At 39.7% G+C, this 26359-nt stretch overlaps 2 protein-coding genes across 4 annotated transcripts in view; one reads left to right on the forward strand and one right to left on the reverse strand.

The window, feature by feature from the left end:
* Window positions 1–26359, reverse strand: part of LOC310732306 (uncharacterized protein) — a 1052581-nt gene that overhangs the window by 421884 nt on the left and 604338 nt on the right. The window lies entirely within an intron of this gene.
* slco3a1a (solute carrier organic anion transporter family member 3A1a) overlaps window positions 1–26359 on the forward strand; it is a 69280-nt gene that overhangs the window by 16601 nt on the left and 26320 nt on the right. For both annotated transcript variants that reach the window (XM_083552668.1, XM_083552667.1), the window contains exon 2: window positions 21773–22226. In XM_083552668.1, the coding sequence (XP_083408794.1) occupies window positions 21773–22226 (454 nt within the window). The remainder of the gene's footprint in view (window positions 1–21772; window positions 22227–26359) is intronic.

A 26359-nucleotide genomic window follows, 5' to 3' on the forward strand; every position in this document is an offset into this window, starting at 1 on the left:
ATGGCAAAGGTTCAGCCAATGATCAGCTCCAGGATGATCAAAGACAGTCTGGAGTTACCTGTAAGTACTGTGACAGTAAGAAGACGTCTGTGTGAAGCTAATCTATTTTCAAGAATCCCCCGCAAAGTCCCTCTGTTAAAAAAAGGAATGTGCAGAAGAGGTTACAATTTGCCAAAGAACACATCAACTGGCCTAAAGAGAAATGGAGGAACATTTTGTGGACTGATGAGAGTAAAATTGTTCTTTTTGGGTCCAAGGGCCACAGACAGTTTGTGAGACGACCCCCAAACTCTGAATTCAAGCCACAGTACACAGTGAAGACAGTGAAGCATGGTGGTGCAAGCATCATGATATGGGCATGTTTCTCCTACTATGGTGTTGGGCCTATTTATCGCATACCAGGGATCATGGATCAGTTTGCATATGTCAAAATACTTGAAGAGGTCATGTTGCCTTAAGCTGAAGAGGACATGCCCTTGAAATGGTTGTTTCAAAAAGACAATGACCCCAAACACACTAGTAAACGAGCACAGTCTTGGTTCCAAACCAACAAAATTAATGTTATGGAGTGGCCAGCCCAATCCCCGGACCTCAATCCAATCGAGAACTTGTGGGGTGATATCAAAAATGCTGTTTCTGAAGCAAAACCAAGAAATGTAAATGAATTGTGGAATGTTGTTAAAGAATCATGGAGTGGAATAACAGCTGAGAGGTGCCACAAGTTGGTTGACTCCATGCCAAACAGATGTGAAGCAGTTTTAAAAAAAACTGTGGTCATACAACTAAATATTAGTTTAGTGATTTACAGGATTGCTAAATCCTAGAAACAAAAATGTTTGTACAAAATAGTTTTGAGTTTGTACAGTCAACGGCATACACTGCTATTTTTTTGAACACACCCTTTTCAACTAATTGCCCAATTGCACAGCCTTAAGAGAGTGCATATCATTAATGCTGGGTCTTGTTTGTTTTCTGAGAATCTACTGCACCAACTGGTAACTTGTTTGCCACGTAGCAATAAAAAATATACTAAAAACCTGGATTATTCTGGTTAGTCACATTGTACTGCTATTATTTTGAACAATACTATATGTTAAAATCTCCAACCAGAATCATAGTAGAAGACAGTGAACTGAAATGAGTAAAAAAACATTGAAAAATTATTTAAAAAGTTAGTATTGACCTTAGGAGGGCGATAAACATTAACAAGAATGGTCAGAACTGGACCATTGATTTGGAGAACCAGTAAGATATATGTTACTGCCAGACCTCCACCTGTATCTGCTGGGCTTGCAGATACATATTCCGTAAGGGTAGACTGATGAAGCTGCGCAAAATCGTCTATATGCCTCATGTCTTAGTTAAACATAAAAAAATCAAACTTTTGCGAAACTAAACTGTGTGACGCCAGCAGTGCGGACAGTGAAGCTATAGACAAAGGTGGCCTGAAGTATGTTTGTATTACAGACCAGATGCATGTGGAAGGGCATCCAACTTAGCATCCAACTTATCTACTAACCTACAACATAGACTTTTTCAACCCATAGTGTCTTTCTGTCTCATAGGCTCATTCACTTCTATGCTTGCTTTAACTAAGACATCACACCACACATGTTGACTAATCCACAATTTACTATCCCTTTCACTCTCCACAACAGATAAGTATTCAGCACTGAGCAGAGTTGATGCATGTTAGGCAGCTGGTCTTAATGTTATAAACAGTTGTGTGCTCAGGACCTGTGCTGGACAGCTGGAACAGGTCTTCACTGTCATTTCTTACCTTGATGTGCCCATCACTCTGGAACGGGGAAAATCTGAATTTATCAGACCACATGACCTTTTTACATACTTTATGCTCCCTAGTAAACTCAATTCTTTTTTTCAGACAGCGATATTAAAAGTTACATCTTAAATTAAACCTAAGTCAGCAAAATCTAACATTCGTCAACATCTTCAGCTCTGCTACCTCCAGCTCCACCTCCTGTCTTTTACTCAATGCCACTGTCCCTAAACCATACAACATAGCAGGTCTCACCACAGTTATATCAACTTTCCCTTTCACTTTTACAGATACCCTTCTATCACAAATCACTCCTGCTGTCACTCTTCTCCACCCACTCCACCCTGCCTGCATTCTTTTCTTCACTTCTCTAACACACTCTCTATGACTTTGCACTGTTAACCCTAGGTGCCCAAACTCCTCCACCTTCACAACCTCTTCTCCCTGCTACCGCACCTCTCCACTGCCCTTCCTCTCATTCACACACATGTACTCTGTCTTTCTTCTACTGACTTTCATTCCCCTTCTCTTCAGCGTGTACCTCCACCTCCCCAGACTCTTCTCCACCTGCTCCCTACTCTCACCACAAACCATAATGACCATTATTACCACTATTGTGAATAAAATATGCATAAAATATAAAATATTTGCATTCTGTTTTTATTTATATTTTACCCAATTTGTTTGGAATTTGTTATGGTTCATTCTGATTAATTGTTAAGTCATCCTTTCCACTAGAGCAGTGTTGTCAATAACAACGTGTACCTTTTTCTTTTTCTACCATCCTCCTCTTGGACAAATCAAATTTAGCTTAGCTTCATATATCCACAAAACCAAATATCTACCTCCCACTTCTGTTTCACTACGTGTCTGGGCGTGTGGATGGCACAGCTATTTCGCATTTCCTGATGTATAGTGATAGTGCATTTTAGTTGGCTTGCTGTTTTTAAAAAAATATATACATTTTAAAAATAATACATTTGCATGTGAATTAAATATTATGCATGTGCTAGCAGTGAGCAAGTGGAGGACAGAACAAGCGGTAAGAAACACCTGCAGCTGATGAGACTAATCAGTGCATTCTGTTTCAGTCTGGCACGCCAGTAAAGAGGAGTGAGACACCAGCTTTGGAGAGAGAGCCACCAAGCAGAGACGTCGAACAGTGACTGAGCGCAGGCGGGCACCAGTCCAAAAAAAAAAAGTGCCGACCAGGAAAGGCTTTACTATTTTTGTTAGTTTGCCTTTTGTCTTTCAAGCACAGTCAGTTTTACCAGGGATGAACTGCTGAACACTCGGCAGACACGTTTTGCTTGACATTGTAGTTGGTGGAGCATCGTTGCTCTTCAAGCGCTTTAAGACGCGTAAGCAGTGGAAGCGAGCTGGCATGCTGATCAGGCTCAGACAGTGTGGCTTTAGAACTGTGCTGCCGAATATCAATCTGGCAAATCTCCACTCTCTACCCAACAAAATAGACAAACTTCTACTCACAAATAAGGAGTTTTTAAACTTTGCTACTCTGTGCTTCACTGAAACTTGGCTGAATGTAGCCATTCTGGAAAGCGGGTTACATCTGTCGGGCTTCCAGCTATTCAAAGTGGATCGCGACACAGAATCCGCGGGGAAATCACGAGGCGGTGGGTCATGCTTTTAATAAATGAAAGCTGCAGATGCAACAACTTTAAAGAAGTCGCATGAGTTTTTTATTTGTTCATTCTGGTTAGTTTTTACATTCCTCTGCAAGCGTGTGTGAATGCAGCACTGCAACAGTTGGCCGCTCAGATCACAGACATTATTATAATCGTTCTTGGGACTTCAAAAAGCAAACCTCACGTGGGAACTTTCCAAAATTCAAACAGCATATTACATGCCCTACCAGAGACAAAAAGATTTAGGACCACTGCTACACCACAATAAAGGATGCATATCACTCCATCTGCAGAGCTACTTTAGGACTCTCTGACCACTGCCTGGTTCATCTTCTCTACATACAGGGAAAAACTAAAATCTGCTAAGCCTGTAGTAAGGACTATAAAAAGATCGACTAATGAAACAGCAGGCATTACTAACCTGTTTTGCCACCGATTGGAGTGTTTTTAACAGTGGCAGGGGGTCAGGGCCAGCAAAGCTTTCTTTGCTGGCCTAAACACTTTTAGAAGCACTAACCTACATTTGTTCCACGAAATTGTATTAATTTATTCCCAACAGTTTATTCTCTTCATTTCATAGTGTTTCTCTTGGCTGCACTGCTTCCAGTACGTGTATGTGGATGTCAGATTTCAGTCTCTATGTGCTGCCATGGCAAACTAATCTGCCCAGGGCCCAAGGCCCTTCAGAATCAATACTGCTGGCATTTTGACCATACTCTCGTTAAGAAATAGCTCTGTTTCTTTAACCAACCTGTTTTAATTTGCCCCACAGGGCAGCTAGCTGGCCCAGAATAGCGTCAGCATTTTTCTGTCCTCTGATTGGTTGGTCAGAGGGAAACTGTTACAGCCAAGTTCAACTGGCAAAACACGTGTGTAGCTCTGCAAACATGAATACATCAGAGTTAGACTTTTTATGCCTACGGAGGAAGAGAAATTTATTTGGTCTCAGACATACTTAAAAATCCATTAAGAAGAAAAGATAGACATCGTGAAGAGGTCAGCCAACCCCGATGCTAGCTATCTTGTCTCAGCCTGGGAAAGGGTTTGTTCACCACTTCCAGACCAGTGAATACGAGCGGTACCACTGGATTACAGCCTCTGAGGAGCAGTGCAAATTATGAGTATGCATCTCTGGTGATTAGGTTGTATTTTATTTAAACCTTTTATGTTTTTGTCATGTTATTAGACAAATATTGATTCTGAACTGCTCCAGATGATGTAGGTGCACAGTTGCAGTTGTAGTGTAGAGGTTTGGAGTCTTAACTGGGTTTCTTAATTTAGTAAAATGTTACTCACCCTCAATATGTGAAATGCCTCTCTGTAATGCCATGCGTTGTTATATTGCGTTTTTCTATTGTATTGATGGTTTCTGTAATTGTGACGTGATAGTGGTGGTATTGAGGTGGATTACGTTTGGTAAGTCCTCACTGAAGGCCCAAGTACCAAATGCACGGCCCACCACTGGTTTTTAACGATACTGACTGGTCTGGAAGAGCTCACAAACTCTAACATCTTAGATCAGCTTCTGTGAGGATACAGTGGTGTGAAAAAGTGTTTGCTGATTTCTTATTTTTTTTGCATGTTTGTCACACTTTAATGTTTCAGATCATCAAACTAATTTAAATAGTAGTAAAATATAACACAAGTGAACACAACATTGAGTTTTTAAATTAAGTTTTTTTTTTATTATTGAGGGAAAACAAAATCCAAAACTACATGGCCCTGTGTGAAAAAGTGTTTGCCCCCTAAACCTAATAACTGGTTTGGCCACCCTTAGCAGCAACTGCAATCAAGCATTTGCAATAACTTGCAATGAGTCTGTTACAGCGCTGTGGAGGAATTCTGGTCCACTCATCTATGCAGGATTGTTGTAATTCAACCACATTGGAGGGTTTTCGAGCATGAACCGCCTTTTTAAGGTCATGCCACAGCATCTCAATAGGATGCAGGTCAGGACTTTGACTAGGCCACTCCAAAGTCTTCAATTTATTTTTCTTCAGCCATTCAGACGTGGACTTGCTGGTGTGTTTTGGATCATTGTCCTGCTGCAGAACCCAAGTTCTCTTCAGCTTAAGGTCATGAACAGATGGCCAGACATTCTCCTTCAGGATTTTTTAGTAAACAGCAGAATTCATGGTTCCATTTATCACAGCAAGTCTTCCAGGTCCTGAAGCAGCAAAACAGCCCCAGACCATCACACTACCACCACCATATTTTACTGTTGGTCTGTTATTCTTTTTCTGAAATGCATTTTTACTTTTACGCCAGACGTAATGGGACACACACCTTCCAAAAAGTTAAACTTTTGTCTCGTCAATCCACAAAGTATTTTCCCAAAAGTCTTTGGGATCAAGATGTTTTCTGGCAAAACATGAGCCTCTGTATTCTTTTTGCTCAGCAGCGGTTTTCGTGTTGGAACTCTACCATGCAGACCATTTTTGCCCAGTTGCTTTTTTATGGCGGAGTCATGAACACGGACCTTAACTGAGGCAAGTGAGGCCTGCAGCTCTTTGGATGTTGTTGTGGGGTCTTTTGTGACCTCTTGGATAAGTCGTTGCTGTGCTCTTGTGGTAATTTTGTTCGGCCGGCCACTCCTGGGAAGGTTCTCCACTGCTCCATGTTTTTGCCATGTGCGAATAATGGCTCTCACTGTGGTTCACTGGTGTCCCAAAGCTTAAGAAATGGCTTTATAACCTTTTTCAGACTGATAGATCTCAATTAATTTCTCATTTGTTTCTGAATTTCTTTGGATCTTGGCATGATGTTTAGCCTTTGAGAATCTTTTGGTCTACTTCACTTTGTCAGGCAGGTCCTATTTAAGAGATTTCTTGATTATGAACAGGTGTGGCAGGAATCAGGCCTGGGTGTGGCTGGAGAAATTAAACTCAGGTGTGAAACCGCAGTTTTAACATTGGGGCAAACACTTTTTCACTCAGGGCCATGTAGTTTTGTATTTTGTTTTCCCTCAATAATAAAAACCTTCATTTAACAACTGCATGTTGTGTTAACTTGTGTTATCTTTTACTAATGCTTAAATTAGTTTGATGATCTGAAACATTAAAGTGTAACAAACATGCAAAAAAAATATAGCAGAAAGGGGCAAACACTTTTTCACACCACTGTAGCCACTGTGTTCTGTAACGCCCACCAGAAGGCAAACAGTTCAAAGAGAGAGTGGGCTGGGTGTGTGGGGTCCTTTTCTCCACTCTGGATGAGTGAAATCTTGGAGATTGGGCAGTGGGGCACCAATAATCATTTCAGCAGTATTGACCATCTGCTGTTGCCTCTTGATGTCTGATTTATTAGCTGAACTAAAATAGACAATTACAGATGTACACAGACCAGACTCAATTATGCCTGAGTAGAATTGTTTCAGCAGCTTCTGTGGCAGGTTAAATTAACTCACTTGGCAAAAGAAGTACAACTTCTGCTGGGCCTTTTTAGCAATGGAGTCAATGTTAATTTCCCACTTCAGGTCCTGAGAGATGGTGGTACCAAGCAACTTGAATGACTACTGTTGTTACAGTGCTTTTCCAGATGGTGAGTGGGGGGAGTGCTGGGGGATTTCTTCTGAAGCCCCTGATCTTCTCCACTGTTTTGAATGTGTTAAGCTTCAGGTTGTGGTGGTTGCACCAGACAGCCAGCTCTTTAACCTCCTGTCTGTAAGAAAACTCGTCTCCATCCTGGATGAGGCCGATGACTGTAGTGTCATCCACAAACTTCAGGAGCTTGACAGAGGGTTTTTTAGAGGTGCAGTCATTTGTGTACAGGGAGAAGAGCAGTGGGGAGAAAACGAAACCCTGGGGAGCACCAGTGGTGATGGTGAGAGACCTGGATGTGAGTTTGCCCAGCCTCACTGTCTGCTGCCTGTCTGTCAGGGAGCTGGTAATCCACAGACAGATTGGGGTGGGCACGGACATCCAGTTTGGCTGAGAGAAGGTCAGGAATGATGGTATTAAAGGCCGAACTGAAGTCTACAAACACGATTCTTGCATAGGTCCGAAATCTATCAAGATGTTGCAGAATATAATGTAGTCCAATGTTGCATCATGACTGCATTATCCGCAGACCTTTTTGCTCTGTAGGCTTTTCAAACCGACACTAGAACATAGTCAGATTTTCAGGCAGTTGTTGATTCTCCACAGACTGTGGGGGTGGTGTCTTGTACTTAATGTTCCTCAGACCAGTCCATACTGATGCTGGATTGTTGGTTGAAAACTGTTTTTCCAGCTTTTCAGAGTAGGTTTTTTAGCCAATCTGATCACCTTTGTTAGTTTGTTCCTGACCTGGTTATACAAGATTTTATCCCCACTTCTGTAAGCATCCTCTTTGGCATGACGAAGCTGTTTATGTTTCCCAGTAAACCATGGTTTATCATTATTGAATGATAACTATGACCTGGTGGGGATGCACATATCCTTACAAAAACTCATGTATGAAGTTACAGTCTCCGAGCTTGTCCAGATCCTGTCCTGCTGCAGCTTCAAAAACATTTCGGTCAGTGCATTCGAAGCAGGCATGTGAATCCTGCTCTGCTTCATTAGTCCATCTTTTACAAGTCCTTTGTACAGGTTTAGCTGATTTGAGTTTTTGCCTGTAGGTTGGAATGAGATGAACTAGACAGTGATTACAGAGCCCCAAAGCTGCTCACGGGACAGAGTGATATGCATGCTTTATTGGGGTGTAACAGTGATCCAAAATATTACTGTCTCTGGTAGGACATGTAACATGTTGTCTGTATTTTGGCAGTTGATGGGAAAGATTTGCTTTGTTAGAATCTCCAAGAATGATTAAAAGAGAGTACCTACGCTCCATTTCAGTTATATGTTCAAGCAGCTGTTGCATCGTTGCGTTTACGCACGTGTCTGGATGAACATACACATTTGCGAGAATGGAAGAGGAAAACTCCCACGGCGAGTAGAAAGGTTTACAGTTTATGAACAGTGCCTCTAGATTAGGACCAAATATTTTTTTTAGCGTTGTAACATCTGAACACCAACTTTATTTGATATAGAAACACAATCCATCATGGTCAATCTAAAATGAGAAACCCAAAGCAAGTTAAAAAAAAGCAACAACCTAGAAACAAAAATGGCTTGGGAATTGCTAAAAACAGACTTTATTTAGACAAAACTGAAACGAAGGGTATTTATACAAAAAAATATACAAACACAGAAGTACCGCTGTAAACGAGACAACAAGGATCAATAAAATGACGGTTGGAGACAAGATGAATTAACACATTTTACACAAACCACAAGAAAAACACATGAAAACATAAACACAGACATGAGCCCATCGGCTGTTATGTATGATGATGTTTTATTATACTACATTTTTTTATTTATTATTATTATTACCACCAAATATTGCTATGTTGGATTTTTTTCCCCTCTTCTTCTTTACTACTTTTCTTACAAATTTGGATGACAGCATTTTGAGACCAAATATTTTTTTTTTTTGTATTTTGTTATGTGTGATGGTTTGTACATAATGCATCAAACCAATTTAACCATAAATAGGAAGAAGGGGTATATTTACATTTACATTTACATTTGCGGCATGTAGCAGATGCCCTTGTCCAGAGCGACATACAAAAGTGAATGAGGTCTATAGAGTTACTTTTAATTCTGAAAATGGGTGTCAAGTTAAATTATTTTTCATATATTTACTTTGATTCACATATATGCTTTCAAAATATAATACAATATACAGTTAAATTAGTTCTTCTGTATGAGACACAAACAAATTGCTAGTTTGTATTCATATATATGGTCCATTTACTGACTGTTTATAAATAGGGTGAAATATTTCAGTACAGCACAGATGTCCATTTCATTGGCAGTTCTTACTTAGGGTCTTCAATTGTGCCCTAACTAAGGTCTGTCAAATTTTGGGGTATTTTACTTTTTTCTGGTCAAGTTCATTCTGTGCCCACAACAATAGCTTCAGCAGCTTGGCCAGTTTTGGTGTTGACACTCTGTTTTCATAGTCGAGGACTGCCTGGTTCACCTCACTCCAAACCTTCTGTCGCTGCATCATATTCAAAAGGTCTCCGAGGTATATCTTGGTGGTGATGTGATATTGAGAATAAAGTTAAAGTGAAGTGCATGACAAGGTATTCTAAAACATTTTTTCCAAATTTATCTTTTTTGCCAAGGTGTTAAAATTCTTCATTAAGAAGATTTTTGTTGATAACTGAAATTCATTTGCAAACTATGACATTTGGATCACAGCACTGTTGGACCAATCTGAGCAGAACATGTACTACAAACTAAATTTCCTATATAACATGCAAGAAGGGAAAAGCTTTATCGGCCTTGGACGAAAGCATAGTTTGACTTGGGAGGTCTCCCTGTTGGCCTCAGGCTGAATGTGGTTTGGGAGGCTACCCCTGTTGACCTCGGGTTGGAGCTTGGTTGTGTAATTATAATATAATTACAAATGATTTATTAAGGTTTTACTCACTGGAACTCAAAATCTTTTTTCTAGGGGGGCAGATATTTTGTCTGAAAAAAACCCCTGCAATGGCCTTGCTTGCATACATTTTAACAGATTAGTTAAAAAAAAGTTAAAAGCTCACAAAAGTTATGTGTGAAACAAACCTAACACTTCCCATGCCACAACCTTACAGAGAAGTACGGTGGTAGCAGCGTCATGCTGTTAAGGTACTTCTCATTGTCAGCAGAGGTGGCAAAAGTACACACATCCATTACTTAAGTAGAAGTACAGATACTCATGTTTTAAAATACTCGGGTAAAAGTTGAAGTACTGATTATACCTTTTTACTTAAGTGAAAGTAAAGAAGTCTTGGCTCTGACATGTACTTAAGAAGAAAAAGTAGTTATTACTTCTACCTGTTTTAGCTGTTAACTGGACCTCACATCATGATAGATAGATAGATAGATAGATAGATAGATAGATAGATAGATAGATAGAAAGAAAGAAAGAAAGAAAGAAAGAAAGAAAGAAAGAAAGAAAGAAAGAAAGAAAGAAAGAACTTTGTCATTGCATAGTACAGGTACACAGCAACGAAATGCAGTTTGGCATCTACCAGAAGTGCAAAAAGTAGCAATCGTGCAAATAGTGCAGATAAATATGTAGCATATTTACAGCATGTGATTATATATGTAAGCATATGTACAGTGATTAAATATAAAGGCTATAGCAGTGCAGAGATGTGTGGACATCATTAAGAGCCTTTGCTATGTTTCCACATGGACAGTTAATGAGGTGAAACCGGAGAAATTGCACCGCTTCAACTCAAGAAGCTTTTATATATATACATATATATAATCATAGACATTTTAAAGATTTGAATGATGTATTGTTTTTATCTGTACGATCAATAAAGACAGTAATTTAAGTTCATGTCGCCATTATGAGGGAAAAACCCACAAAACGCCACCCAGAGGGTTAATTGTGTAAAACATGGATTTGGTGTTTAATTTGAGACTTGGTGCAGAAATAAAACAAAAGTTTACTGTTTAAAAATATTTTTCGGTGGAATTTATTTATTTATTTTATATCTAAGTAAAGAAAGGACGTCATAAATAAGTGTATGTTTTGAGGTTTTAATTTCGCCTTTTTTATTTATTTATTTATTTATTTATTTATTTATTTATGTATGTATGTATGTATGTATGTATTTATTTATATATATATATATATATATATATATATATATATATATATATATATATATATATATATATATAAATACAAAACATTATTATTAAAAAAAGTTGTCACCTAATGAATGTGTCCAGCCGGAAGATCCACATATAGAACACAAGCAGAGAAAAGATGATGATCATGAATGTCTCTGATCTCAGTCATGTTTACATCACTGACTCCCTCTGTCTCATCCACGTTAACCCCAAACTTCTTACTGCATTCTGCCTGCTGATTCTTATCTTTGTAAAGAGTGAGAGTCAGGACTTTAGACACCAGCGGATTGAAAAAGACACGCAGTAACAGGAAATCGGTTGTTCGGCTGAATTCGGCACAGTGAAAAAAAGATTTGATATTTCACCAAATCAATGAATTAAAACTAAAGTAGCGAGCCGGTTTTGAAAATGTAAGAAGTAAAAAGTACAGATATTTGTGTAAAAATGTAATGAGTAAAAGTAAAAAGTTAAAAAATGGTGTAAAGTACTGATACCAGGAAAATCTACTTAAGTACAGTAACTAAGTATTTGTACTTCGTTACTTTCCACCTCTGATTGTCAGCAATTGGGCATCTTCTTAAAATTGAAAGAAGAATAGATGGAGCAAAACATGAAGAAATCCTGTAAGAAAACCTGTTTCAATACACTTGAAATTTACCTTTCAGAAGAACAATGGTTCCAAGCACAAGGCCAAAGTAAAAAGTTGACCCAAAGGACTGTTTTGCAGGAAAAGGTGGCTCAAACAAATATGTGTCAGGGTTGAATACTTACTAAAGGTGAAGATATCATATTATTAATATATATATATATATATTTTTTGTTTTTTTACAAAAATATTTCCCAACAAAACAACTGACATTAATTGATTGAGTTCCCATGTTTTAAATTGAATATTGAATATAAAAACATTTTAATGTAATCTTTCTTTCGGCTTCTCCCATTCGGGGTCGCCACAGCGGATCCTCCGCATGTTTGATTTGGCACATGTTTTTACGCTGGATGCTCTTCCTAACGCAACCCTCCCCATTTATCCGGGCTTGGGACCAGCACTGAGAGTCGCTGGGGTTGGTTCCCTGACCGGGGATCGAACCTGGGCCGCAGCGGTGAGAGCGCCGCATCCTAACCACTAGACCCTATAAAAACATTTTAATGTTATTCAGTAATATGAGATAACTGGTGTCTAAATACTTTTGCAAGGCACTGTAATTGCCAGACTCTGTTTGGCTACTTCACGGTATGCCAAATCCAGCTTTAAATGGTAGATTTTCAATTCAATTCATTTTTAGTTAAATAGCACTTTTAACAATGTTCATTGTCTAAAGCAGCTTCATCGCAAAGAGCAAGTGTTGCTAAAAAATTAATTTTTTCACTCTGTATTGGTTACACCAATTTGTCAGTCTTATATTTGGGTTGTTCAGAGTTCCAATTTTGTTTCTATGTATCATGGACTTATAATAATGCATATATTACTGCCCATTTAGTCAACCTAGTCATTTATAGTAATGACTTGCAGTAACACCTGAGGGCTGTCCTGAGAAGCTTTAGGTGTGCCTGACTCACAGCACACCCAACGAAGCATCTAATTGGGAATGTGGAAGTATGGTATCTTGGTTTCTACTTTAGCCATGGGCCCTAAATTGATAAGACTGGAGCAATTGCAACCTGCCCGGGATGCAAGACCAAAAAGGAACTGAGGCAGTACCTGAGGCTGGCTTTCAGGCAGGCAAAGTTGTCAGTATTGTGTAGAGGTGTTTCAAGTCATCAAGAGGCTTTTATTGTCACTTCTACTATACACAGTGGCACACAGTAAAATCGAGACAACTTTCCTTCAGAACCCTGGTGCTACACTCAACAACATAGAGCTACAACACACAACATTAAGCTACAAAACATAAAGCTACATAAAGTTCATCGAGTGCAACCTAAGTGCAAAAAGTGCAGACAAAAAACAGTACAGACAGACAGTATAGATAGACAGACAACACAAGACAGTGTATTGTGATAAGTCCAGCTGTAATTTTATATCACTGTGCGCACCAGCTTTGGTCTGACATTTTTGCATACAATTTAAAGTTACTAAATAAAAAAAAGCTCTGTGGTTCCCATGTTGTTACCCCTTAACCTTCAGCCCCGCGCCAGCGCGACCAATAGCCCATTGTACTCAGGTGTTAATGTTTAGCAATATATTACATAAAAAGGGAGAAGAGTAACCATGACTAACTATACATCATTCTAAAGGTCTAAGCCTCAAACAGTGATTTCAGATCACTGTTTTAATGAAAAACATATAATGAATGTATTTGCTAAATGTGTGTAAGCAGTACACACAAACAACATGCATAAAAAAAAATAGGAAAGATGAGGCTCCACTGAACAACATGCCGTAAAAGCATTTTTGCTCCAACTAAACAATAGTGTTGTAATTTAGATGGTTATTCTTTTGTTTACACCGAACTTCGGATGGTGTATATGTCTGTTATCTTGCTGGTAAAAAAAACAACTATGGCTGGTAGAATATAGTTACAAAACAAATGAGACCTACCACTAAAAAACAAACAAAACAAAAAAAATCTAATGGAGGCCGAATCTCGGCCTTGAGTCTCCTCTATATAGGCAGGTGTCTTTTCTGCACCACCTATCATTTCAAACCTTTTATTTCCAGCCAGTAGAATTATGGAAACAAACATGTAGCCAATAAGTGCAGGACTCTTATGATATATGGGAGGATTTTATTCCCCACATGTGTGAGTCTTAGTTTTATTACTCTTTACAAACTCTTAATGGTTACACGTGCACACAAACCCAGAAGTGAATAAAGCTCTCAGTTTGTCACAAACAGCTATTTCAGCTCATGCTAATTTGTTTACAAAAAAATTAATTGTGTGTGTGTCTGTTTGTGTGTGTGTATTGTTGGGATTGGAATGGCTGCACATCAATATGAATGGCCATGACTGTAAAGCAAGAGCTTGTCTGGCTACCTGGCCATCAATATGAATGCTAACTTAATATCAAGAGCCAAACATGTATAAAAAAGCGTTTAATGGTCAGCCATTCATTTCTATGCAGACTGTAGAGTATGAATGGTCACCTGAGTTTAGCAGGTGGCTCTCAAACAGAAGGAGGGAGAAAAGGATCAGACATAGTCTCAGATAAATGTTTGTAGGTATCTCATTTGTCGTGAAAATCTTCATAAAACTTTAAATATAAACTCATGAGACATGTCTTTCAACCCAGTACTTTTCTGGATTGCTACATTATTTTTTTTTTTATATATAAATACATGAAATCTGCAATGTTCAATGCAGGAAATGTCCAAATATCCATGGCACTTCACCATCTATAACAGGGGTGTCAAACTCAAATTCACAGTGGGCCAAAATTAAAAACTAAGACGAAATCATGGGCCAAACTCAATATTTATTGAAAATTTGACTGCAATTGTGCATGTTCTCTCCAGATGTGTAATGTTGAACCTTTTCATATGGAAACAAACTTAGGTTTTGCATACATATTGAAACTGAAACAACCAAAGTTTAATATTATAAACACATAAAAAATTACATTTGAAATAAAACACACATCAGTGGTATTTGTTTCGGTATTATGTCTGTCTCTCTGTCTCTATAGACCTAATTCCTTTTTAATGTAAATCTTTTTTCAAAGGGCAACAACACAACCAAAAATAATAATAATAATTTTCCTCAGTTAAAAAAAAACAAAACAATCTTTCAACTATTACCAGTCCATGCCTTGGAGTAGAAAAAGTGCATAAAGACATCAGTCAATTAAGCTCAGTTTTTACACTCTGATTTACTTTGATGCACATTGGTTCAAGCCAATGTGCATCAATGTCTGGGTTTAGGCTCTGAGCTAAGGAAATAATCAGGATTGAGTAAAGGTGTTCATCAGTGAGACTCCTGAGTGGTGTTTTGTTTATCTTCATTAAAGAGAACAGTTACACACACAGATATGTGCTGGTGAACACAGGGAGGATTTGAGCAGCTTGGGCACGGAGTTGGAGCAGTGTGTCGGGGAGGAAACATGGAAACTGTGCAGCACACACAGAGTCGTACTTTGACTTGAGCGTGTCTCTACACTGGAGTTCATTTGGAGGTTGGTTGGTTCGCTTCCCACGTCAACCACAAACGGATTACTGAGCAGTTCAAATCTGCATTTTTGGGCTTCAAAGTTGGTAAATCTCCGGGTAAATTCAGCGCTGAGTAGGCGGAGTTTTTAAGTGGTCTCGACTGACGCACCAACGCACTAACAAAGCATTCTGGGATTTGTAGTATTAGCGGTGTATGCGCTATATACTGGCGGGCCAGCTCTAATACACATTTGATATGATCTCGCGGGCCTGAATTTGACACCCCTGATCTGTAACTTAATATCTTTTTGAGCAATATCAACTTTGATGTTTGAAAGAAAGAAGTAAAGCTCAAAGTGTCTTTTTTCCAAAGATATCTAAATTGTGTATGTATGTCAGGGTACATACCACGAATCGGAAGTGGGAGTAGCTCTATCATGTTTATTGATATAAACAGAGCACAACACAGAGTCACAGAGAGTCACGAACCGTAGCGCGGGTTAAGTCCGTAAAGGGGGACATCGGACATCGCTATAATCCTCGGAACGGAGATATGCTGGCAGTCTCGAACTAGGTCGGTCACCGTAGCCATAGAGTAGGTCCAACACTAGTGATGTCGAAAAAGGAGGCTTATATGGGGTATCGGTAAAGAGAGACACCTGAGCAGCAAAATGAGGCAGCATGACAGGGGCGGCACCTGACACCCCAAAACCACCCACACCAGGCGGGCCAGGGCACTCAGAGGAAGGCCTCGCCAATCGTCCAGAGCGACGTCCCCTGCGGAGAACTGAGGCGGAGTGACGCCCTCTGCGAAGATTAGGAACAAAGCCCTCGGCGGAGGTCTGGAGCCGAATTACGCTCTCCGCGGAGGTCTGGAGCAGAACGACGCCCTCGGTGGAGGTCTGGAGACCGAGCGATGCCCTTGGCGGAAATCTGAAACAGAACGACGCCTTTGGTGGAGTCCGGAGACCGAGCAACGATCTCGGCGGAAATCTGGAGCAGAATGACGCCCTCGGTGGAGTCCAGAGACCGAACAACGCCCACGGCGGAGTTCAGAGGCCGAGTCACGGCTGCCGAGGGGGGCGTGGCAGGTGGATCCCTGATAATGTAGCACATTTTTATCAGGAACTGTTAACATTAACAAGTGTTAACAAAGTTAACAAAGTGATAGCAGGAGTGATTTGTGATAGGAGAGTATCTGTGAGAGTAAAAGGGAACGTTTATAGGACTGTGGTGAGACCTGCTATGTTGTATGGACAGTGGCATTGAGTAAAAGACAGGAGGTGGAGCTGGAGGTAGCAGAGCTGAAGATGCTGACGAATGTTAGATTTTGCCGACTTAGGGTTAATTTGGGATGTAACTTTTAATATCGCTGTCTGAAAAAAGGATTGAGTTTACTATGGAGCATAAAGTATGTAAAATGTGGTCTGATAAGTCCAACTTTTTCCCCGTTCCAGAGTGATAGTCAAATCAAGGTAAGAAATGACAGTGAAGACTTGTTCCAGCTGTCCAGCACAGGTCCTGAGCACATGCCTGTTTATACAGGTCCAAAGTGCAAAGTAGAGGATGGACATGGGGTATATCGTTAGTAGAATGCTGAGGATGGCACTGCCAGAAAGTAGGAAAGGGGGAAGGCCAAGATGGAAGTTTATGGATGTGGTGATGGAAGACATGCAGGTAGTTGGGTTGAAAGAGGCAGATGTAGAGGACAGGGGGGTATGGAGACGCTGTGGCGATGCCTAATGGGAGAAGCCAAAATAAGAAGAAGAATTAACTTAGTACTTTTAACTGATTACTTCACCATTCTATTAAATGTCCTTTGATTCTTCTCATGAAAATTGTAAATTTTAAAGAGATATGGAAGTGCAAGTTACTGAAGATTGGGACAGACAAAACCAATATTATCTTAAACCAAAGATATTGTAAAATATGCATAAGAAGAACGAAAGAGTGGGTCCATGATAGCATGGTTATATATGGTTGCCAATGGATCTGGGTAATTGGTGTTTATTGTTAATGTGACTGCTGCTAGTAGGAGGAGGAATTCTAAACTGTATAAAGCAATACTGCTTAGATAATGTCAAATGATAGAACAATAAAACACTAAATTACTTTACCACCAATACCAGCACCCTGTTTCTTCTCCGCACGGAGCTCCTCGCCATCGTACTGATTGCGCACACCCGTCACTCGTTTCACGCGCACATAAAGGCACCTCACTTAATCCACTCCGGCGTCCGTTATTGTTTGCCTTAGGACTCTATGTACATGTTCTCACCTCTACATTTTGTCATGGCTCTCCAAGTCAAGCTTCCTTCCGGAAGCTTTCCCTGGATTATCTGTCACGGACTCACCCACGTCATCTCGGGACTTCACCGAACGCGCTCTGTAAGTGCGCCCTACCTGCGCCCTACATGCCGAGGGTATTTGTGTGTGTTCTCTGCAATTTATGTCATTAAAGCTTTGTTTGCTGGTGCTTCGGCTTCCGCCTCCATCACTGCCGCCTAACAATCTGACTAGTCACAAATGTATAATGTATTATCCCTTTACATATCCTATGCATATGCTCTTGTTCTATCAAATAACATGCATAGATAAGTTATATGGAAGCCCAAGAAATAGGTAACATACTGGTTTTATCTTGATTCTGCTGGTTTGGCTGACTTTTTAAATATATTGTTTTTAATTTGAGATAATGGTAAGGATAATACACAAAAAAACTGTTTCATAGGCTTAGCAAACTGGGAGGAAAAAAGTGTTTTGTAATGTCCTTATTTTTTATCCTTGAAATTGAAAAAGGTGTGTGTGTGTCTGTATACTTGTACTTGTGTATCATAAATAAAAAACAAACAAACATATATATATATATATATATATATATATATATATATATATATATATATATATATATATATATATATATATATAATAAAAAACATTTCAAATATATATTCCTCTCTTGAAGATGGCTTTTTTGGTGTTTATGCATGGACATTTTGAGCCTGATTTGCTTCATCTGACATTTTAGCAACCATTCAGACAATTAAGAGTGTAAAGTAATGTATATATTCCTTCTGATCTGACACTGATCTGCATTGTCAGTTTTAAAATTTAATATGACAGTGAATATATTATAATGTGAACACAGTTATGTGCATACGGTCACTTATTTGTAGCACTAAATTAGAGTAAAAGAAATATAGCTAGAATTTCCCCCAAAATATTGGGAAACACCAGTTTTTTTTGTTGTTGTTGTAATCGATACATTAAAGACATTTGGATTTGAAACCAAAATATATGAGCCAATAGATGAAGAGCTTCTTATGTAATCATTTTCTTCAGGCTTAATATTGTAATCACTATGCTTGTAGCACAGCTTTTTTTTTTTTATATTCTTTGTATTGGGGCTTTCTAATTTCAATCTTCTATTCAAGAAGTGAAATACATGCTCAGTTTGGTTGAGGGTCTGATAATTATATTAGCTAGTCTAGTGAAGCCCTTTGTTGTGTTTTCAGTGTGCTTTGGGTCACTGTTAGATGCATGTTAAAGTTCCTCCATACTATATTGGATGCATTTCTTCACACCTTCATACCTTCATCCCAGCCCTGCAGAGGTTATTTGTAATGTTGCTGGCTGTTGTGTTTAGTCATAGTACTCACAATATTTCCTTACTCGGTTGCTGCTACTTTCTTTTCGCTCACATTTTTGTTTATGTCTGTTTTTAGTACACAAGTGGTTACTAAGTTTCCCTTTCTTTTTCAGGACACTCAAAATTGTTGTATTGATAACACTTAGTGCTTTTGACATGGCTCTGGATGTTTCTCTTTTGTTCCCTCTCATAGCTCTTTGGTCTTCATGGTTTATCATCATACCCAAAGCTTTAACCAGAACTAGAAATTCTGAAATAATTATTTGTTTGTCATGATACCCAAGGCATAAACCAATTTTAGCTATTTTGGTAAAAGGCAAAGGTTGTTTAACATAAGTTGTATTTATCAAGAAATTATAGCTATTCATTTTTTTTTTTTTCTCTCAAACCCAAGTGACTTCAGTGTATTTTTTATTTATTCATTATATATATATATATATATATATATATGTATGTATGTATGTATATATATATATATATATATATATATATATATATATATATATATATATATATATATATATATATATATATGTATGTATGTATGTATGTATATATATATATATATGTATGTATGTGTGTATATATATATATATATATATATATATATATGTATATATATATATATATATATATATATATGTATATATATATATATATATATGTGTATATATTTGTGAACATTGACTTTACGAACTTTCATGGATATAAACCTGTCCTCAAAATAAAACTATATACAATATTTAGATTTTCAATTTGTTTATGTATATTTTGTTGTTTATTTGATAGTACTGATAGCTCTTACATCATAAGAAGAGATGCGTAGTCAATAGCAACTTACGAATAAATTCACGCTATGAATGGTCGTTTGGAACGTAACTAGTTCGTAAGGTGGGGCATGTCTGTGTGTGTGTATGTGTGTATGTTTTTTATATATATATATATATATATATATATATATATATATATATATATATATATATATATATATATATATATATATACAGTACAGGCCAAAAGTTTGGACACACCTTCTCATTCAAAGAGTTTTCTTTATTTTCATGACTATGAAAATTGTAGAGTCACACTGAAAGCATCAAGGGCTATTTGACCAAGAAGGAGAGTGATTATATATATATATATATATATATATATATATATATATATATATATATATATATATATATATATATATATATATATATATATATATATATATACAGTGAGGAAAATAAGTATTTGAACACCCTGCTATTTTGCAAGTTCTCCCACTTAGAAATCATGGAGGGGTCTGAAATTGTCATCATAGGTGCATGTCCACTGTGAGAGACATAATCTAAAAAATAAAATCCAGAAATCACAATATATGATTTTTAAACTATTTATTTGTATGATACAGCTGCAAATTTGAACACCTGTCTATCAGCTAGAATTCTGACCCTCAAAGACCTGTTAGTCCGCCTTTAAAATGTCCACCCCCACTACATTTATTATCCTAAATTAGATGCACCTGTTTGAGGTCGTTAGCTGCATAAAGAAACCTGTCCACCCCATACAATCAGTAAGAATCCAACTACTAACATGGCCAAGACCAAAGAGCTGTCCAAAGACACTAGAGACAAAATTGTACACCTCCACAAGGCTGAAAAGGGCTATGGGGAAATTGCCAAGCAGCTTGGTGAAAAAAGGTCCACTGTTGGAGCAATTATTAGAAAATGGAAGAAGCTAAACATGACTGTCAATCTCCCTCGGACTGGGGCTCCATGCAAGATCTCACCTCGTGTGGTCTCAATGATCCTAAGGAAGGTGAGAAATCAGCCCAGAACTACACGGGAGGAGCTGGTCAATGACCTGAAAGAGCTGGGACCACCGTTTCCGAGGTTACTGTTGGTAATACACTAAGACGTCATGGTTTGAAATCATGCATGGCACGGAAGGTTCCCCTGCTTAAACCAGCACATGTCCAGGCACGTCTTAAGTTTGCCAATGACCATTTGGATGATCCAGAGGAGTCATAGGAGAAAGTCATGTGGTCAGATTAGACCAAAATAGAACTTTTGGGTCATAATTCCACTAAACGTGTTTGGAGGAAGAAGAATGATGAGTACCATCCCAAGAACACCATCCCTACTGTGAAGCATGGGGGTGGTAGCATCATGCTTTGGGGGTGTTTTTCTGCACATGGGACAGGGCGACTGCACTGTATTAAGGAGAGGATGACCGGGGCCATGTATTGCGAGATTTTGAGGAACAACCTCCTTCCCTCAGTTAGAGCATTGAAGATGGGTCGAGGCTGGGTCTTCCAACATGACAATGACCTGAAGCACACAGCCAGGATAACCAAGGAGTGGCTCTGTAAGAAGCATATCAAGGTTCTGGAATGGCCTAGCCAGTCTCCAGACCTAAACCCAATAGAGAATCTTTGGAGGGAGCTTAAACTCCGTGTTTCTCAGTGACAGGCCAGAACCCTGACTGATCTAGAGAAGATCTGTGTGGAGGAGTGGGCCAAAATCCCTCCTGCAGTGTGTGCAAACCTGGTGAAAAACTACAGGAAACGTTTGACCTCTGTAATTGCAAACAAAGGCTACTGTACCAAATATTACCATTTACTTTCTCAGGTGTTCAAATACTTATTTGCAGCTGTATCATACAAATAAATAGTTTAAAAATCATAAAAAATTTTTTTTTAGATTATGTCTCTCACAGTGGACATGCACCTATGATGACAATTTCAGACCCCTCCATGATTTCTAAGTGGGAGAACTTGCAAAATAGCAGGGTGTTTAAATACTTATTTTCCTCACTGGATGTATATATATATATATATATATATATATATATATATATATATATATATATATATATATATATATATATAAATGTGTATGTATGTGTGTCTGTATAAAGATAGATATAATTTTTTTTTTTTGCATTTTACAGGTGAGTGTCCTCACGACACTGGAGCGGCGCTTTAACCTGCAAAGTGCTGATGTAGGTGTGATTGCCAGCAGCTTTGAGATTGGCAACCTGGCACTCATCCTATTTGTCAGTTATTTTGGTGCCAGGGCACACCGACCACGTCTGATTGGCTGTGGTGGAATTGTCATGGCACTAGGTGCATTACTATCTGCACTACCTGAGTTCCTCACCAACCAGTATGAATACAAAAACACTGAAGTTTGGAGGAAGGTGCCAGGACGGGACATGTGCTCCAATGTGTCAAGAGATGTGGATGATAGTGGCCTATGTAGCAGCAAAGCCAACACCAACATGATGTACCTGCTGCTGATTGGTGCCCAAGTGCTACTGGGAATTGGAGCGACACCTGTACAGCCTCTAGGAGTGTCCTATATTGATGACCATGTGAGGAAAAAAGATTCTTCTCTCTATATTGGTGAGTCTGTTTCCTGCTTAATTTGGCCCTTAAAATATTTCTGAATCACATATACATTAGAATGGCTTTAACTCAAACTTGAGTAATAACCTCCTAACAGTATGTCAGTAACTAAATAAATAACACTCATATTTTCTTCCAGTATATTATTGTCCATAATGATTTGCCTTTAAGCAAAGTCTGTCTCTTTTATTTTTGTTCTATTATAAAGCACACTCCAAATTTGTAGAAAAAATAATTTACTGTAAAGTCAGATTTAATTTATGTGAAATACATCCTGATCATTTTATATATGCATCATCCAAATCATCCACTTTAATAGGAACAGCGTTACAAAAAAGGGCTTATAGACAGGTGCATCTTATTTATGTTCAAAATAAAAAGTCTTTGTCAAATTCAGTGGGTGCGTCTTATATTTGGATGCGCTTAATAGTCCGGAAATTACGGTAATCATTGAGAAGGCCTTTTCCATATCTAGAAATTTTTACTTTTCTGCGGCCAGATAATATAAACTATACACTATACAATGCCAGATTATTCTGTCAGAAAACTCACGGGACACGATTCGGGGCCCGGTGCATGGCCAGATTGTTCTGTCAAAGGTATCACAATGCAAGGCCAGATTATTCTGTCAGGGATCTTGCAGGTGACTAGGTGAGTGAGGACCCAAATGCAGGATGCACACAAGGTATTAAGTAAATACAGGCTTTAAAATACAGGCTTTTCATAAACAAATTTCAATAAACAGTCCAGGGTCTTAACACTGGCAAAAACAATCAAAGATTTAGAGAGCCGGCAAACCGGCATGAAGGGGAGAGCAGATACTCAAACCAAAAACCAGTCCAAAGTTCAAAAACAAAGGCAGGGCAGAACAGGGGTGCATTAAATGCTGTAAGATGAAATTATTTTAGGACTTTTGTACAATATACAGCATCAAGTGTGTGTAACCTATGGGGATAAAGTGATGAGTGACTGTTCTTACAATGCCATAGGCCTACATGTAGATATGAAGCAGGACATATAATTAAGGTCATTGTAAATGAGGGTGATTGTCGGTCATTGTTAATGAGGGTGATTGTCTGAGGAACGAAAATGTTCCTGTTTCTGGCAGTTTTGGTGACTAAAGTTCTGTAGTGCCTCCCCGAAGGGAGGAGTTGAAAGAGGTTGTGTCCAGGGTGTGAGGGGTCACCAGTGCATTTTCCTGCCCGTTTTTTTTTTTTGGTTCTTGTAGTGTGAGGGGGAAGCTGTTTTTACTGTTTGCTGCAGTCTGTCTTTGTCCTGTATTGTGGCTGCCCCAAACCAGACGGGGATGGGTGTGCACGGGACGAATCCGTTGATTGCAGTGTAAAATTTAAGTCAAGTCAAGAAGTCAAGAAGCTTTTTATGGTTGAATTGTCATTTCAACCATATATAGATGACGCAGTACACAGTGAAATTAAAAAACGTTCCTCCAGAACCCTGATGCTACAGGGCCAAGGACTAGTAAGTGTCCTCGCCACATAAGCACTTTATGTGGCGAGGACACTTACTAGTCCTTGGCCCTGTGTTTTTCTGTTTCTGTGTTGTTTTATGTTGTTGTATGTAGCATCAGGGTTCTGGAGGAACGTTTTTTAATGTGTGCAACCTGGTGCAAACAGTGCAAAGACAACACAAGACAGTGCAGAATAATACACAACACAAAATAGCTCTGCCAGTAAACATGTTGTAACGAGACAGTGAACAGTAGCAAAAATTTAAACAAAATATTGTAAACAAAATGTTGTGCAAAAGAGCAATTAGCAGCAATCCAGGAAAGGCGTGCAAAAATGGCATGTAAACAGTTTATGGTAGTGAAGTGACATAATGTGAGTGGTACTGAAGTCATGGGTGTGCGAAGTGAGTACGAGTTGTACAGAAGTGAGTCCGGGTTGTACAGATCAGTCGCACAGTTTTGTGTGTGTGTGTGTGAGTTCAGTTCAGTTCTTTGTTGAGAAGCCTGATTTTTTTTAAGGTAAGAAATTGTTGCACAGTCTGGATGTGGCGGCCCGAATGCTTTGGAACCGCTTCCCTGATGGCAGGATGGTGAAAAGTGTGTGTGAGGGGTGAGTGGGGTCATCCACAATGCTTGCGGATGCAGCGTGTGGTGTAAATGTCCATGATAAAGGGGAGAGAGACTCGGATGATCTTCTGTCCTCACTATCCTCAGATTATCCGCCAAGTGAACACCAAGGAATTTGGTGCTCTTGACAATCTCCACAGAGGATCCATCGATGTTCAGTGGTGAATGGTCACTCTGTGTTCTCCTGAAGTCAACAACCATCTCTTTAGTTTTGTTAAATTTCAGAGACAGGTTGTTGGCTCCACACCAGGCTGTTAACCATTGCACCTCCTCTCTGTATGCTGACTCATCGTTCTTGCTGATGAGACCCACCACGGTCGTGTCATCCGCGAACTTAATGTGATTTTAGCTGTGCATTGCTACACAGTCATAAGTCAGCCGAGTGAACAGCAGTGGACTGAGCACACAGCCCTGAGGTGCCACAGTGCTCAGTGTGGTGGTGCTAGAGATGTAGTTTCCGATCGGGACTGACTGAGGTCTCCCAGTCAGGAAGTCCAGGATCCAGTTATAGTGAGAGGTGTTCAGGCCCAGTAGGTTCAGCTTTTCAAACCAGTGATGAGGGATGATCGTGTTGAATGCTGAGCTGAAGTCTATGAACAGCATCCGTACATAAGAGTCCTTGTTGTCTAGGTGGGTGAAGGCCAGATGAAGGGTTGTGGAGATGGCATCGTCCGTGGAGCGGTTTGGACGATACGCGAACTGCATGGTCCAGTGCAAGTGGAAGCTGGGTAATTTTGTGCCTCATGATGAGTCTCTTGAAGCACTCAATTACAATGGGTGTGAGCGGGACGGGACGATAGTCATTGAGGCAGGAGACTGTAGACAGGGAGGTGTTGAAGATGTCAGTGAAGACATCCGCTAGCTGTTGTGCACATTCCCTGAGCACTCCGCCAGGAATGGGTTAACTCTGCATAAAGTTTTCCTCACTTCAGCTGTGGTTAGACAGAGCACCTGGTCACTGGGAGGAGGGGTGGTCTTCCTCACCACCATGTCGTTCTGCAGGCGTTCTGCACCTCGAACCAGGCGTAGAAGTCGTTCAGCGCATCTGGGAGGGAGGCGTCTGGTCACAAGCAGGTGATGTAGTTGGTACTCTTGTAGTTTGTGATTGCCTTGATGCCCTGCCACATGCGCCGGGTGTCTCCGCTGTCCTGGAGGTGGCCCTGAATTCTCTTGGTGTGTGCGTGCTTCGCCTCTCCTTCCTTAGCATTAGCGCTAGGTGGTATGTACACTCCGAGCACAATAGCGGTGGTGAATTCCCGGGGTAAATAAAAGGTCTATATCTCACAACCCTAAGCGGTAAACAGTAGGTGGAGACAAGGACAGAGTTCTTACACCATTCTGTGTTGATGTAATCACACAGACCGTACCGCAAGTCTTACCGCACAGAGCTGCATTTCTGTTGGCACGAAACGCGGCTAGCCCGTCCAGCTGAATGGCGGCGTCCAGAACTCAGCCACGTCTCAGTGAACACAAAGACGCAGCAGTGTCTGTACTCACACCGAGTAGCTTGTTGGAGTTTGATGTAGTCCAATTTGTTGTCCAGGGAGCAGACATTTGCCAGCAGTAGAGATGGTGGAGCAGGCCGGCTAGGGTTAGCTTTTAGCCTAGCATTAGCCCCCGCTTGCTTTCTGCGCTTTCGCTTCCTCGCACAGCGCTTTCGATTCCCCCTCCTCCGTCCGTCCGCCGCAGGTGACGCCGAGGTCTGGCGGCCTAGTTCTTGAAGCACGGCGAGGTCGCGTAGCTTCTGCCGCAGATCATCATTTATGATGTTGTTGGGGTTGTTTCTGAGTCCCTTGAGTGTTTGCCGGTGGTACACAGGGACACCGGTTGCTTCGATGTCCATATGTTGCGTAAGGCGGGCTACAAAGTGAAAGTAGCACCATTTTGGGTCTGGAGCGGCCGCTGCGAGCTACTGCTGCGCCGCCATCTGGGATCCGTGGACTGTATCAATAGCTCCTGTGGCAGACCATACTTCCCCAGTTAGCATTAAAAAAGTACAGCCTTTTTGAGAATGGAGCTCATATTGGACCATTTC

The sequence above is a fragment of the Silurus aristotelis genome (assembly GCF_946808225.1).
Source record: "Silurus aristotelis genome assembly, chromosome: 10".
In the NCBI taxonomy this organism is placed as follows: domain Eukaryota; kingdom Metazoa; phylum Chordata; class Actinopteri; order Siluriformes; family Siluridae; genus Silurus; species Silurus aristotelis.